General features: G+C 41.8%; 1 protein-coding gene across 6 annotated transcripts in view; it reads left to right on the top strand.

Annotated features, from left to right (window-relative positions):
• LOC122811791 overlaps positions 1–15,619 on the top strand; it is a 188,738-nt gene that overhangs the window by 144,471 nt on the left and 28,648 nt on the right. For all 6 annotated transcript variants that reach the window (XM_044083896.1, XM_044083868.1, XM_044083860.1 and 3 more), the window contains one exon: positions 7,747–7,929. In XM_044083896.1, coding sequence (XP_043939831.1) covers positions 7,747–7,929 — 183 coding nt within the window. The remainder of the gene's footprint in view (positions 1–7,746; positions 7,930–15,619) is intronic.

Here is a 15,619-nt window from a genome sequence, read left to right as displayed (position 1 = left end):
ATAATCCCATGAGTGGAGGAGCTCCCTGGTCAGCCTCACTAAGAAGCTGAGATCCTTATAAGATCCTCCAAAGATAACTACGAAAATAAAATCGCCACTGATTCTAGGGACAGCCACAAAGCATTCTATAGCTATGTCAAGAATCTCAATGGCAACACCCAGATCTGCTGTGAGTTACAGCACAACGGCATGAAAATTACAGAACCAACTGATATTGCCAAAATCCTGGCAGATAGCTTCAGTGCTAACTTTTACCCCCCTCTCACCCCTAAAGGGCCCATATCTATACAGGAATAATGCAGAGTTCCTGTAATCACAACCACATGTGTAAAGGGGGTCTGTATTACAATATTGAACTAAAACAAGTTCTAACGTTGTAATATCGAACCCTAAAGTCCGAAAGTTGAAAATAGCAAAGCCACGAGACATCGACTTTTTTCCCAGGTAAAAAAAATGGTGGGCCGTTTTCAGGCTTTGCTACTTCCTTCACTGTGGTGTGATCTCGGAGTTGGTATATAGGTATATATATATATATGTATGTATGTGTGTGTAGGGGGTGTGTGGGGGAGTTGGTATATTTAAGCAGGGGGTGTGTCAGGAGTGTGGGGGGCAAAGCCCTCCACTTTAGTATAGGGTTACATTTTTTTTTCTTTTGTCACGGAACATTTTTTTTCCTTGGAAAAAAAATTGCTGTTTTGTGTTTTCTGTTTTGTTGGGTTTTGGACTTTAGGGTACAATATTACAACGATCAAACTTTTATTAGTTCGATGTTGTGATATAGACCCAGGTAAAAGCTGCACTCTCTAAAGGCAAAAACACAGCATCCATGGGACCGGACAACATCCCAGGCTGCGTTTTACATGGATTTCAGAACAAACTGTCTCCCCACCTAAGTATCATGTTCAGTCATGGCCTCACATCAGGCTTTGTGCCCAATGAATGATGCACAGCAACAGTTATCCCACTCCACAAAGGAGGAGCCACCACTGATCCCGGGAACTATTGCCCTGTTAGCCTGACTAACCTGCTGTGTAAGGCCATGGAACGTATCATCATGGAACTCATAAACAAAGACATTGGTAACCTCCAAACTCTGGAACCCACCCAGTTCGGGTTTGTAAAAGGCAGATCATGCCTCCTGAACCTGATCGACTTCTTTGCCGTAGTTACCAAACCCGTAGGCAAGGGTAAGGTGGTTCACACAACCTATCTTGACCCTGCCAAGGCTCTTGACACCATCCCCCCATTCTGGAATTATAGCTAAACTCACTAAACTTGGTATAAATCCCTACGTCACTGACAGAACCCACACTGTAAAAGTTGCAGACTCCAAATCTGACTTCAAACCAGTGACAAGTGGAGTACCACAGGGTTCAGTCCTGGACCTCTTCTGTTTGGTATCTACTTCTCTGAAGTACAGGCTAACACAGAAGGCCTTTGGCTAATGAAGTTCACAGATGACTGCAAACTAGGAGCCATAGTTGAGTCCGCAAATGCTGTGGACATCCTACAGAAGGGCCTCACTGAGACAGATGCCTGTTGTCAGAGCCATGCCCTCAAGCTCAATACCAAAATGTGCATTGTCATACCCTTTGGTAAAAACTCTGTATCCATGAGCTACCACATAGGTGGCAGTCTACTTAATGCCAAATGTGTGATGAGACCTTAGGAGCCAGGTGGACAATAGTCTCTCCTTTGATAATCACATCACCACAGAAGTCAGGAGATCCTTCTACATGTCACACCTCATCACAAAAGAGTTCTCATCCAGGAAAAAAGTGGTCATTGTTCTTCTCTACTCGACACTCATTAGACCCATTATAGAGTACAATGCCGATTTTGGAATGTACCTCACAAGACATCTGCAGCAGCTGGAAAGGCCACAGAAGTACCTTACAAAGAGGATCACTAGCCTCAAACAGATGCCCTACACTAACCGTCTCAAAAAAACTCCAGCTTTACTCCATAGCATATCACTTACTCCAAGTTGATCTCTGCCTAACATATAAAGCTATGTCAAACCCAGAACTGTTGGACGTGCTACACCTAAAGAAATCCCAATCCCTCCTAGCTACACACTTTAGGGACTTAAACCTTTGTCACCACAATAAACAGGACATGCTGAAGGGATAGATTCCTGTCCCAGAGACTTCCCATACTCCGGAACAAGCTACCCATCTATGTCAAGCAAAGTTCTTCATTAGCACTCTTCAAGAAAAATCTTGATGAGTTGATGGGAAATAGGAAATACACCCCGGGATCACTTCTGTGGCTCTTCTTGACAGGAGCACAGGAAAATAACTTTCTTGGGTGGTGTAAGCCAGAGAACTTTGTTGGCTAGGCTTACTTAGCTGATAGTACCTACCTATGAACCTATGAAGGTCCGTCTAAGTTACTGTCCTTTTATAGTTAAAATGTTTTACTTTACTGAGCAGTGAGTGCAAATTACTAGACATTTGCCAATGCTTGGAGGAGCCGTTAGATACCAGCAGATAGCTCTCTCTTGTTCTGAAATAGAAGTCCAGGAGCCACTGTTCAGATTTTATTGCAGCTTGATTTATTGTGAGTTTGATAGCTGACACAGTTTGTTCCTCTTCAGTGTAGTCCAAGTACTTCATTCTGTTTATATTATTTTACATAATTCTGCAGTCAGGGAGATCAGCAGATCTAGCAGAGTTCTTTCTCTGCTGTAGTGTATCAACAAATCACCTCCCTTTGGAAACCCTTGTCTGTTTTAAGGGGATTATTTGTTTATTTTTGTTAACTAGGTAATACCCTGATCCATCTCAACCATTTTCAGGCTCAGCCCAAGTATTCAGTTAAGAAATGGGAATAAATCAGATTGTTGCTAAAAGTAGCTACATAATCATGTTACAGGGGATGATATAAACAAGAACATTGATAGCATTGTATATACTGGTTAGGATAATGAGGGTTTTCTACTGCACTAGGAAAATATAGGTTTAGCATTCATAGCAGTGACTTAAAGGACAACCACACTCACAGACTAAATAAACATGTTTATTTCATCATGGTTTGGTGTTTCCTACATTTTAACACCACTCTGGGACTATTTAGAGCTTTTTAGATATTTTTATACACAATTTCTGACTCTGACCACATGGGATCTGGCATCTTGAAATAATTCTGACTGTTTAGTCTGCCTCTAAGTATCCCAGAATGCATTGTTTGTCTCCAAATAATTGCATCAGATCTGCCACATTTTTCCTAAAGCTCCCGTCTGTGCACTGATTTTACAGGCATTCACTGTTGTGTTATACTCACCTACTTTTGGTTAAAATGTTATCCTTTTTCAATGACTACTTTAAACACAAGCAGTGCAAATGCTACAGAACAGAATTGAAAAGTGCATTTTATTAATCTTTCTTCTTAGAAATGCTCATTTGATTTCTTTTGTGAAGGCTGAAATCTAGTTGTTCTAGGTATCTCCCCTCCCCCTTCACACCTACCTTCCCTAGCTGTCAAAAAGCTAAGGGTAATTTGACCCGTTATCTGCATCTGATTGACAGCTCACAGCAGGTGACCAGACTAATATACTGTTTTCTTGTCAGCCTTTCCTTCCTTACAGTTTGAGACTTTTTTTGTTGCACTCCTCTTGTCAAATTTAGAACCAAGCTCCATAGCACTGGGGATGATCACTGTTTTGCAAAGCATCAAACTCCCACTTATTTTTCCTTCCTGTTTGGTTAAATAGCTAACAAATGATGCACTGTAAATGTGAAATATTTCACAGACTTGCATGACAGCACCCACATGCTTTTTTTAAGTGGTAATTTAAGAAAATTACGGTATTGCATACTTGTAATCTGATGTAGTGTTGTTGATTAATTGTGACTGACATCTGCTTCTTATGTAAAAACATGCAATTAATGTGTACGCATGGTCATTGCAAATGTATGCTCTTAGTTTTTGCAGCTGTTACTGTGCTTCTGCCTGCACTTTGTCACATATCGGTAGGGCTGTTCAGAAAAGTGGGATTATAGTTTTACATTTTAGCTAGGTTGAGTGGGCTGGGCAAGGCAACTCTGACATCACAATGTGGGATGTCCACTGGGTCTTCTATACAGCATGCAAATCAGGCAGGGATTACATCACTTTGGGGGATGAAACGTCACGGTAGCTAGAGCAAGAGCTAGAGGTTTTTCATCTTGGTTTTCAAAATTAAAGTAAAACAGTACGGAAAGGTAGGAAGCCTAACAGGGAAAACAGTTGAGTGGATTAGTTTTGAAAGCAGCATGGTGATTTTTTGAGGCTGTATCAATGAACAGGGACTAAAAGACAGCAGGTTGAGCAATCTGCTTTAATATCCCATTGTTGTCCTGGTTCTCATTCAGGTGGGCAGTTTTTCCTACATAGAATGATTCATTGAAAAAAGGTCTGCATTTTTTCTGAGTTCTCACTAATGGTGTCAAGGAAGCTGTCGTAAAAGAAGGTGCGATGGCCGCCTATGGTGAAGCAGGCTGGGTTGTCAGTCATTACCTCCCCTGCTGACACACACTGGATTCTCCTGGAATGGCACCAGTTAATAAGTCAGTTGAAATCAATTAATTTTTTTTAAAGCTGTGGCAGCCTTCTTAGAGAACACAAGGCATTGCTTGAGGCAAATGTCTTGTCTGCCTCAGACATATGCATATAGAGCTCAACTTGTCTGCCTGCATCTCCCTCAGGGTAGAACAACTGAGGTCATTCACCCCAATATAGTTGACAATAAGACTGTACTCTAACTTGTTTTAAAAGGATCCAAAGGCTCTGGTCATATCCTGAATCTTGGTGCCAGAGAGACAGCTGTCCATGACTGTCTCCCTGCACAGCCTGCATTGTGGAGCAACACTGTGCCTACTTAGGGTCACCTGTTATACATTAGGTGGTTAGAAAATCCTTCTATGTGGCCCACCTAATCACAAAAGGGTTTGCATCTAGAACAAAATAGGTTATTGTGCCCCTCTGCTCATCACTCATCAGACCCATCATAGAGAACAACACCCCAAGACACCTGCAATAGCTGGAAAGACCACAGAAGTACCTCACCAAGAGGATTGCTGGCCTCAAACTGATGCCCTGTGCAGCTCGACTGAAGAAACTCCAGCTGTGCTCTGTTGCATACCGCTTACTCAGAGGTGATCTCTGCCTGATATACAAGGCCATGTCCAACCCAGAATTGATGGACATGCTCTACCTAAAAAAACAAAAACAAATCCCCAACCACACGCTCTAGGGATCTAAACCTCACCACAACAATAAATAGAACGTGCTGGAGGGATAGATTCCTGTCCCAGAGACTCTCCATGCTTTGGAACAGGATTCCAATCTACATTAGGCAGAGCCCCTCACTAACACTCTTCAAGGAGAAACCTTGACGAGTGGATGGGAAACAGAAAATTTACCCCGGGGATCACTGCAGTGGCTCTGCTGGACATAGGCACAGGGAACTAGTGGCTCTGCTAGACAGAGGCACAGGGAACTAATCTAAGGGGGTGGCAAAAGCCAACACATTCTGGGTAGGCTTATAGATGCCCTGGGGCAGATAGCCTAGTACTTACATATGAACCTGTGAACCTATTACAGTGTGTGGCTACAGCCTCAGAAGTACTTACAGGAGTAAGAATGGAGACAGGGTAACACCTAGATGTGAGTGAAGGTGCAGGTGAAGATGTGTTAGTGAGTAGTGCTCTATGGGAGAGACTTATTCACTGAGGTATTGGTGGGTAAGGTAATGATATTTTTCTAACAAATTCAGCAGAAGTGTATCTATTACCAGGTGTTGGGTTGCTTACTGACTTATGAAATGCGGAAGAGGTTGGACTCTAAATTCAACAAGCCTTTGCAACTCTCACAAGTAGCATCAGTGGTGAGGGTCTATATTAAATCAGCGAACGCTTAAAAAAGCAAAAGCTGATTCATCGACCCTATTTGAGTGAACACTGACAATCCTGAACACCTGGAACAGCGATTTTTTTTTCCCCAGGGAAAAATCGCTGGGCCGGTTTAAGATGTTTGCTGTTTCCTCCACTGTGGTGTGATCTCGGAGTTGGTATATTTAAGTAGGGGGGTGTGAGGTGCAAAGCCCCCCACATTAAATATTGTTTTAAGTTTTTTTTGTGGAACAGCGATTTATTTCCCTGGGGGAAAAATCGCTGTTCCGAGTGTTCGGGATTTTGAGCGTTTGGTGAATTCGGGTCGATGAATCAATGTTTGCTTTTTTAAACGTTCGCCAATTCAGTATAGACCCAGTGGTGATAAACGTAAATGACTGTCATTAAGCATGAAGCAGTTGCTACCTACCCTGCATCAGAACTCCTAAGGCCAGCAAGCAAGCTGGCAACAAAAGGAGACAGAGCAGGCTGTAAATCCATGTTGACAAAGAGAAATCCATTACCAGATTTTAGGGACTCAAGTATCACAGAGGATTATAGTGAAACATTGCTGCCAGATGATAGTTTCATACTTCATATCCTTCAGTGCTACTGCTAAACCTGCTAGACTAGCACCTTTTGAGAAGTTTTAGGTGCTAACATAACAGCCGGACCTGTTTTGTCTTATGCTACGATGTTGAGTTTTTTGATTCCTGGTCACTATCCTTTCCCTTCTCCCCTTGTACATCAGGCACTATTTCAGGCATTGAATAATGTCCAAGATTCTTAATGTATATGTTAAAACCCCCTGCTTCACTGACTTATTAGTTATTGCATCAGGTTAGTTCAGGCATTTGTTCTGGCAAGGGTGCAGGGCTCAACTACCTTTTAGTGACTTTAATGCACCCTATGTGATAGCATCTCTGGTGTCTAGTGGATCCCCACAACACATTACTTGCTTTGTATTTCTACTTGTGCCTCTAAGGCATTAAAGGGAGAGTTTTCCTTGGTGTCTAGAGTTTCTTTCCATTCCACTCTGTTTAAATGTCATTATACCGCAAGAAGTTAAGATATCCTTGGTGTCTAGCGTTTCCTCTAATCAATGTGTGTTAAGATATTCCTAGTTTGTAGTGCCCCCCACATCCATGCCTGTGAGACTAGTGATTCCTCAAAATCACTATCCTTGATGGCTAAATGTTCCTTAGTCTAATGCTGTAGGCTTTGCTCATCAGTCTGTGGATGAATGGAAGTATGACAGCCTTCCCAACCTCCTCACACATTCACGCATTTATTAACACACACACACACACACACACACACACACACACACACACACACACACACACACACACACACACACACACACTTAGATACATGTAACCTAACCCCTTAATACTCCCATACTTCTACCTCTTCCCAGGCAGATATACATCACACATGGAACCTGTTGCATATACTAATGCAACTATCCCCTGTCATTATTTTACCAGCAAACTACCCAACACTTAACTCTTCCATGATAGATGAACACAGGCTTTTGCTTATTTTGATTACCTTGGCAGCCAGGAAGGGCTGAGGTAAGTTACCCAGACAAGAATAAATGCTTCACCACAAGCAGTTTTGGGGCGAGCACATGGCTAATAAACATATAACTGTTCCCTGAACTGCTTCATTAGCATCTAGAATAGCCATGGTGGTAGCCCAGCAAGGTATTGACCATGTGCATGCAAAAGCACCATGCTAGGGCTGTTCATGAATTCCATAAGGTGTACAAATTGTGTATACCTCACAGATACCTTTATGAAATTAGTTATAAGTGTACTGATGTTAGGTTTCTGAACTTTTCTAAGCAGTTCTTTGATATTTTTGGCAGATTGAAATCAATGACAGTACATTTTTTTATGACACGGAAAAGGAAATGCCTGCCATGGTAAACGGAAAAGCAAAATCCATGCAAGAGGTGCACTACCCAGAAGAAGAGACCATGGCAAATGAAAACTATCCGAAAGAATCAACAGTGGAGATTAACTGTAGAGTAGTAGAAACCATGTCAGAGGTAAGCTTTTTTTAACCTTGCATTTTTTCCAGCTTCATCAATGATAGAAAAATTGTTTTTTACATTACATGACTTAAATGATGTATCAAAATGTCTTCCACAGTTGTGTGACTAGCTGAATCTGCATATTTTTATGTTTCTGTGTGGCTGTAGTGTGAAGTACATAGTATGAGTAAATGTCTGTATTTGTGATGATTCAGTGATCTCCATCTATAGGGTATTAACATTTGAGGGTGTTTAGCATACCAGAAGTTGGTCAGCTGTTTCACCCATGGGTAAAGACAGATTGTAGGAGGGCCTTATTCAGGGAGGCCAACATTTTGGTTCATCTCTTACTTACTGATTTTTGCTCCTACACCCCTAACCCCTCCTTCAGTCGTAGGGGACTCCTTTGTGAGACACTGAGATGCCCCACTCACCTGGCTGAGTAAATAGAGAGCCATGGTGAATTATGTCTCATGGTCCAGGATCCAACAGATCAAGCACCCACTCAGGTCAGGGAACCATAAGTATCAGTACGACTCATAGTCCATGTGGTTGTAAATGACTCGAGACATACTTCCCTGAACTATATTAAGAGACATGATGGAGCGGTCGTACTGAGTGTCCCAGGCTGGCATGAGACTAGTGTTGAGCAGTACTCTACCTTCTCCAAGGATGATGCCATGGTTTAAACAGAAGATAATTGACTTTAAAGGTTGGCAAAGTTTTTGATGTCTTTCAAAACAAGAACAATATTTGTCAGCCTTGGAGAATATAGTAGGTAGACCACACTGCTTTGATTTAGACTTTAGTTATTGGCTAAAACCTTGTAGTCCTCACAGTGTCTTTTTTTAGGCATTGCCAACCTGATAAACCTTCCAATGTAGCAAAACCAACACAAGACTATCTAAAAGTGTTACTGCTCCAATGCCAGGAGTCTAAACAAGAAACCCCTACACCTGCAAGTTCTCTTCACCTTGGAGAATGTAGATGCTTGTACAGTTACTGAGGTTTGGTTTAAAGCTCAGGAAGCACCCCAAGATTGTAGGGCTATAATGCCTTCCCCTCATTTACACCACCTACTGCACAGGAAAAGATGAAAGTGGACGTGTCTCATTTTACAGCAAAATCATACACAACTCATGGCTGGTCAGCCAGTAGAATGCACTTGAGCTCCATATTCAAATTACCATAGGCAAAGTCTCATATATTCTTAGGATCATAGGATTATATGAAGTTACTAGGCTATTGGCCCGGAGACCCTTATAAGCCTAGTTAAGGGTTTAGCCCATGTTTAGACAAGTCAGCAACCAAAGCCCCTGTCCAAAAAGGACACAGATGGAATCCCAGGAGTGTATTTTCTGTTTTCCATGCTGTTATCCAGGATGCACTTAAAAAGTGATAATGAGGTACTCTGATGTGGAGAGGGAGTCTGTTCCACATATGGGGTGTCTCTGGGACACAAGTTTGTCCCACCAGCAAGTCCTGTTGATGTCATAGACCAGGTTGAGATCGCGTGCAGGTTACCCGAGTGGAGCTTGACTTGCAGATATGCAGCAGTCCCACCAAGGTGGGGTCTGAGATTGCTTTGTATGGCAGAGGTCACCTCTGTGGAGTCTGTATGAAACGGAGTAGAAGGACAGGGCTTTTAGCCTATCTGTGTAGGGTAGATGTTTCATGCCCTGGATTCTCCTGGTGAGGAACCTCTGTAGTCTGTCCAGCTGCTGCATGTGCTTTGCAAGGGGGTGTTGTACTCAATTTGTTTGTGTCTTTTGGCTTTTCCCGGTTAGGGGTCGCCACAGTGGAACTCCAGTCCGCTAATGATTGGCAGTAGATTTTTATGTACTTGCTTGCTGAGCCTAATGCACAACCTTCAACGAAGGAACGCCCATTCACGCATGTCGCTATGCAGAAGACGCTCTGAGAATCGAATGGGCAATGTCTAACTTGGCTTTATAATATAGGGATGTTATGACCTCCTTGTCCATGGATATGATACCCTTATTTATGAGGTGGGCCACGTAGAAAGCTTTCCCTACAATTGAAGCAACATGGTGGTCAAAAGTCAGGTTGCTATCAACCCAGGTGCCCAAATCTCTCACGACTGATTGCGTGTTTAGGATGTTGTTATCAGTATGATTATATGTGGGAACGTGTCTCTCCCCAAAGGTGATGATGATGCATTTTTTTGCATTCAACTTGAGGCCATGTTTCTTGCACCAGTCATTTGTCTGGGTGAGACCCTCTTGGAGGGCATCCACATCACTTGGGGAATTGATGACTGTGCCTGGAGGACGTCTACATCACTTGGGGAATTGATGACTGTGCCTAGCTTGCAGGCATCTGCAAATGTGGTCAGCCATAGCCCACTGTTTTTGGCCTGCACCTCAGAGAAGTATATTCCAAACAACAGAGGCCCCAAGACCGATCCCTGGTGTACACCGCTCGCTGCAGGTCTACTTCTTGAGGTGGCATCCTCTATTTTTATTTGGTAGGTTCTATCGGTGAGCCAGTTTGCTACCCATCTAGTAACATATGGATTGATGCTTAGTTGAGAGAGATTATATATTATGTCTGAGTGGGAAGTAGTGTTGAAGGCTTTGGCCAGGTCAAGGTAGACGGTGTGCACCGTCTTCTCCTCGTCCATGCCTTTGGTGGCTGTCTCAAAGAAGTCGACCAGATTTGACAGACATGACTGCACCTTGACAAAACCAAACTGTCTGGGGTCGAGTGTTTGGAGGTTGCCAATGTCCTTGTTAATGGGGTCCATGATAATCCATTCCATGGCCTTGCAGATCAGATTAGTTAGGCTGATGGGTCTGTAATTATCTGAATCAGTGGTCTCTCCACCTTTATGTAAAGGGGTGACAGTGACTGTCCTGCACTCATCTGGGACAAAGCCAGTACTCAGGCTTTGGTCGAATAGGGTGCCTAATGGTGCTGCAAGTTTATGCCTGAGTTCATGTAAGATGTAGCCTGGAATGTTATCGGGTCCCATGGAGGCTGTGTTTTTTGCCTTTGAGAGGGCAGTGATGACCTGTTCCCTAGAGATAAGGAGAGGGGGGCAGGTAATGGGGATGTCCTGATTTACTGATGGGACAGAGGGGTGAAGTTTTTGCTGAATCTGTCAGCCAGTAGGTTGGTTATATCTACAGCATTTGTGTATGTGGTGTCCTTGGCCACCAGTTCTGAACAGATCTGGGTGCTTTCGTTGAGATTGCGGAAATATGTGAAGAAGGCCTTATGACTGTCTCCGGTAGATGTGGCCAGTTTGGACTTGAAGTTGGCTTTAGAGGATTTCACTATTCCTCTTATTTGCTTGTTCAGGCGTAGGAGAGATTGCTTCCAATTGAGCACCTGCTCCTTCTTGGTCCTGGACAGCATTTTTTTTTCTTTTTGTTATATAGTTTGTTTATTGCAGATGTCCACTAGACGGGTTTACTTTTCCTTGCGGAGGAGGATTTTGTCCTGCCAGGTATTCCTGATTACATGCATCTGTACAAGTGCTTGTATAGTACTTTGGTGTAGATTTGGCCATTGGTGCCAGTTCCTACAGAGGAGGAGGGAGCTGTGAAGCTGTTTATACCATCCCTCAGGAGGTTGTAATCCGCTTTGGAGAAGTTTCTTTGTTTGACCCTAGCTGGGGGGGCAGGGGAGTTGCTGACTTCAAAAGTGACCACTTTATGGTCGGCTCTTACCATGGAGGATGATACTGTAGGGGTGCTGCAGTGGTTACGCATGTTGGTTAATACTATGTCCAAGATATTATCACTTCTTGTCAGGGTATTGACTAGCTGTTCCAAGGCATTTGCATTGATAAAATTGAAGAATCTCTGGGCAATTGTGTTCTGGCTTGAATAGTTTTTCCACTCTATGGTTGCGTAAAGTCACCCAGGATCAGGGTAAAGGGTTGAATCTTGATAGAATTGAAGAGATCCAGATAGGTGGAGTGGGCATCTTGAGTCAAATTTGGAGGCCTGGAGCTAGCTATGATTTGAATAGGGGGTTTTGTCAATGGTTTACTGCACCTGGAGTGTCTCATGTGCATCATACTGTTTGACCAGCCTGGAGGTGTGTGTGTCATTAATATATATTGAAACCCTCCTCCTTTGGCTTTGCTGCCCACAGTTTGGGGTCTGAATGTATGGTAGGATGAATAATCAACTAAGGCTGGGGTGCTCTCCGCAGCTTTGAACCAGATTTCAGTGGCTGCATAAATGTCAGCGTCTTTCAGGGTTAAGAATGCTTGCAATGAGTGAACTTTCATGTTTAGACTCCTAGCGTTTAGCAGCATGACCTTTAATTTGCACTTTGTTGAAATTTTTATGTTGCTTGTATTGAACTCATGACTTTTCCAAAAAAGGCACTATTGGGGAGGCAAAGGCCTTTGCCAGAAGCCGGAAGCAGAAGTGAGACAGATCCAGGCTATCTCTAGCAAAGCATTGTGGTCTGTGGATCATATCTTCCCAGGCTGTCAGGTACTGGATCCCCTTGGAATGACACCAGAAACTAAGCCAATTGTTATAGTCAGTCATTTTCTCTTTGTATGGAGGCATCATTCTGGGTGACAGTAGAATGCCACTTAAGACTAGGGACATACCTGCCTGCGACACACATTCAGCATGCTTAATCATGTCTCTATTCTGTAGTCAAGGGGGGTACAGCTCAAGTTGTTCACCCCAACATGGACTATGACAGAGTCATAACAGTACCTAACAGTACCTAAAAACACAAAAATGAAAATAAGAAATAAGAAAAAAACAAAGAGATCACATCAAATGAGTTCCACCAACAGTTTAATCCTGGTACCTCGGCTTGTCACCTTCAAGGGATACTCGGTACAGAAATCTTCCACATTAAATAATCACCAGTGCCACGTATAACATTTTGATAAACATCCATCCCTATCCAACTTTAGGACCTTGTTATAATTTAACAGTATTCAATTTTATAATAATGTTTAACATTAATTATACTTTAATTAAACTGTCTACGAATGACACCGTTCATTATATTAAAAATTAAGAACAACTTCTTGATTTAAACCTTTAGGAAAAAGTGTACTATAGTTGAAAATAAATGTGGTTTCCAGTTGGTTCACTTTACTAGCAAAGTCTGCACCAACACCCACAGTAGGTTGAGCCAATACACTAAAAAGTAAGGAATCTCCAGTACCTTTGTGAAATGATCAGCCCTCTCACCCCTTTCCAAACCCCTCTTACCTGCTTCGATAATTGCATACCTTCAAGGTGTCCTGCATTCAAAAATCTGTACCTCCACTGATGCTATTTATTTAGTGACATTTGATTACCGTAAAAGTCCGACTGGGTAGTTGATCATTTTCAGTGAAGGCTTAAGGAGAAAATCTCCAAAGTATTAACAATAACATTTTCAAAAATAATAATTTTACAATCTTCAAAAATAATACAAAACATCTACAGTTTAAATAATTATGCTAAATTAGACATAATGTGAAAGCATTGATAAAGAAAAGATACAATTTACATGTCTATGATTTAATATTTAGAGAACTTTTAGCCAGCTTAGAGAAATTAAAGATGAATTAGTATAATACAAACTGGAATTGCATTATGAAGGGAGAGAAAAACGGAGTTTTGAAATATTTAGATGAGAGTTGGGGAAGAGAAATTGATTGAAATAAGGAAATGAATGAAGACGGAGAAGTAGGGATGTATAAGGCATGGATAGGCACTTGTTAAAATTTAGGAATATAGTTTATCCTGGGTTGAGCAAGAACAAAGAGAGATTTTGGTTAAGAAGTCCTTCAGAATAATTGTAAATGACTGGAGGAAGAGTATTGACCTGATGGATAATAGGATAGGAGTTCCAGGCTTTAGCAACATAGTATGAATACAAGACATGCCCAGTAGGCTTGTGGACAGAGAGGAGTTTTTGGTCAATGGATCATAATGAGCAACTAGGGACACAGTTGTGTACAATGGTATTAAATGCTGGACAAGCAGATTGATGCCGGATAATTTAATAGGTGATAAGAAGCTGTGTACATGTTAGTCGATGGAGTAGCTCTAACCAGTTTAGGATTTTTAGTGTTATATACTGGTGAGTTCTGAAAGGGGTATTTGCTCCAGAGTTAGCCACTTAATTTAGCATTGTTTAAGTTTTGCTTTTTGTGATACTAAGAGGTTAGTAAGGATGGACGTGTCACAAAGTAGTGAGAGGAGGAGGTAAGTAGTGGGAAGTGTAGTTTTAGTTGCGTTGGTGAGAAAAATTTTAGTTCTGTAAAGCATTCTTAGTGTTTAGTGAGTTTTTCTATGCACTTCTGTATATGCAGTCCCAATTTAAGATTGTTATTCACTATCATCCCTAATAATTTGCTATGAAAAGTGACTTCGATGCTTGTATTATAAGGAGAGAGGATTATAAAAAGTAGTAGTTTTTGGGGGGAGGGGTGAGCATGATTTGTGGTTTACAGAGCTATGTTTTTGTGGCTGTTAAAGCTTCCTGAGTAATTCCCAGGTAGTCTGATGTGCATATAAGTGTGGCATCATCTGCAGATTGTATTAGCAAGGCCTGCGTTGTGGATGCTTGGAGGGTGTTGGTGAGAATGTTAAAGAGGAGTAGACTAAGGCTAGAGACCTATGGCACACTGGGTGTCACTGGGTAGTATGGAGAGAGGGTGGCGTACCATTTCCAGTACCTATTGGAAAAGTAGTTTTTGAAGCATAGGAGAGTAGGCTGGAAGACCTAGTGGGGACATTTGAAGTAGGCGTTTGCAGTAACAAACTTTAGTCAAGTCTAGCAATAAGGAGGAGAATAGTCTGCCATTATCTCTAGCTTTATTGACAGTATGTGTAAAGGTTAAAACTGCATTGTGTGTACTGTGGGAGGGATAGAAGCAGTGTTTTGCAGGGGATAGGAGTCTTTCCTGCAGAACATAGTTTAGCAATTGTTTTGTATACATTTTTTCAAGTATTTTGGAGAGAGAGGATAAGATTGCTGTATATCTAAAGCTAGTGATGTCTTTTGAATTTTTTGTTTGATGTAGATGGATAATGTATGATTTTTTTCCAGAGAGAGAGAGAGAGAGAGAGAGAGAGAGAGAGAGAGAGAGAGAAAGAAGGTGGTATTCCCAGACTGACCTATTTAATGACTGAAACAGGATAGGCAATGCTATTGCCAACTGTTTTGAGATGCTCACTTGGAAGGTCATCAGCTGAAGTAGAGCATGATTTGAGTTTGAGTAGTTTTATATAAGATATGGGTGTGGGTTTGAAGTTGAAAGTGGGTATGGTGATATATGTGGCTCTTGGGTATGGTTGGGATTAGATGCTCTGGAATCTGCAGTTAAGGATGCTATACTATGTATGAAATAAGAGTTGAATTTGAATTTTTGGCCTCGATGAAATTTCTTTAATGGCTGACCAGAATTTTTTTAGGATTGTGTTTACTTTTGCTGTGAATGTTATATTATTGTTTTTTTTTTCTTTGTTTATTTGCTTTTTAATTCTGTTGTGGTGCATTCTGAAACTTTCCTTACTGATGAGCGGTAGGTCAGTTAGTATTGGGTGAGAAGAAGCTTTCTGTGGCATACACAGGTCACCTGTTTGTGGACTGTAGGATACTGAGTATTGTGGCAGGGATTTAAGGTGGTCCCATATGGACATGTTGTTTAGGCCTTGTATTATCTTAATAAGGTTATCGTTGGATGATACATTTGCTCCATGTT

This window comes from Protopterus annectens, chromosome 1.part1 (assembly GCF_019279795.1).
Source record: "Protopterus annectens isolate FY-2018-M chromosome 1.part1, PAN1.0, whole genome shotgun sequence".
Classification (NCBI taxonomy): Eukaryota; Metazoa; Chordata; order Ceratodontiformes; family Protopteridae; genus Protopterus; species Protopterus annectens.
Note: the sequence above shows the minus strand (reverse complement) of the source record. Positions and strands in the feature narration are given on the sequence as shown.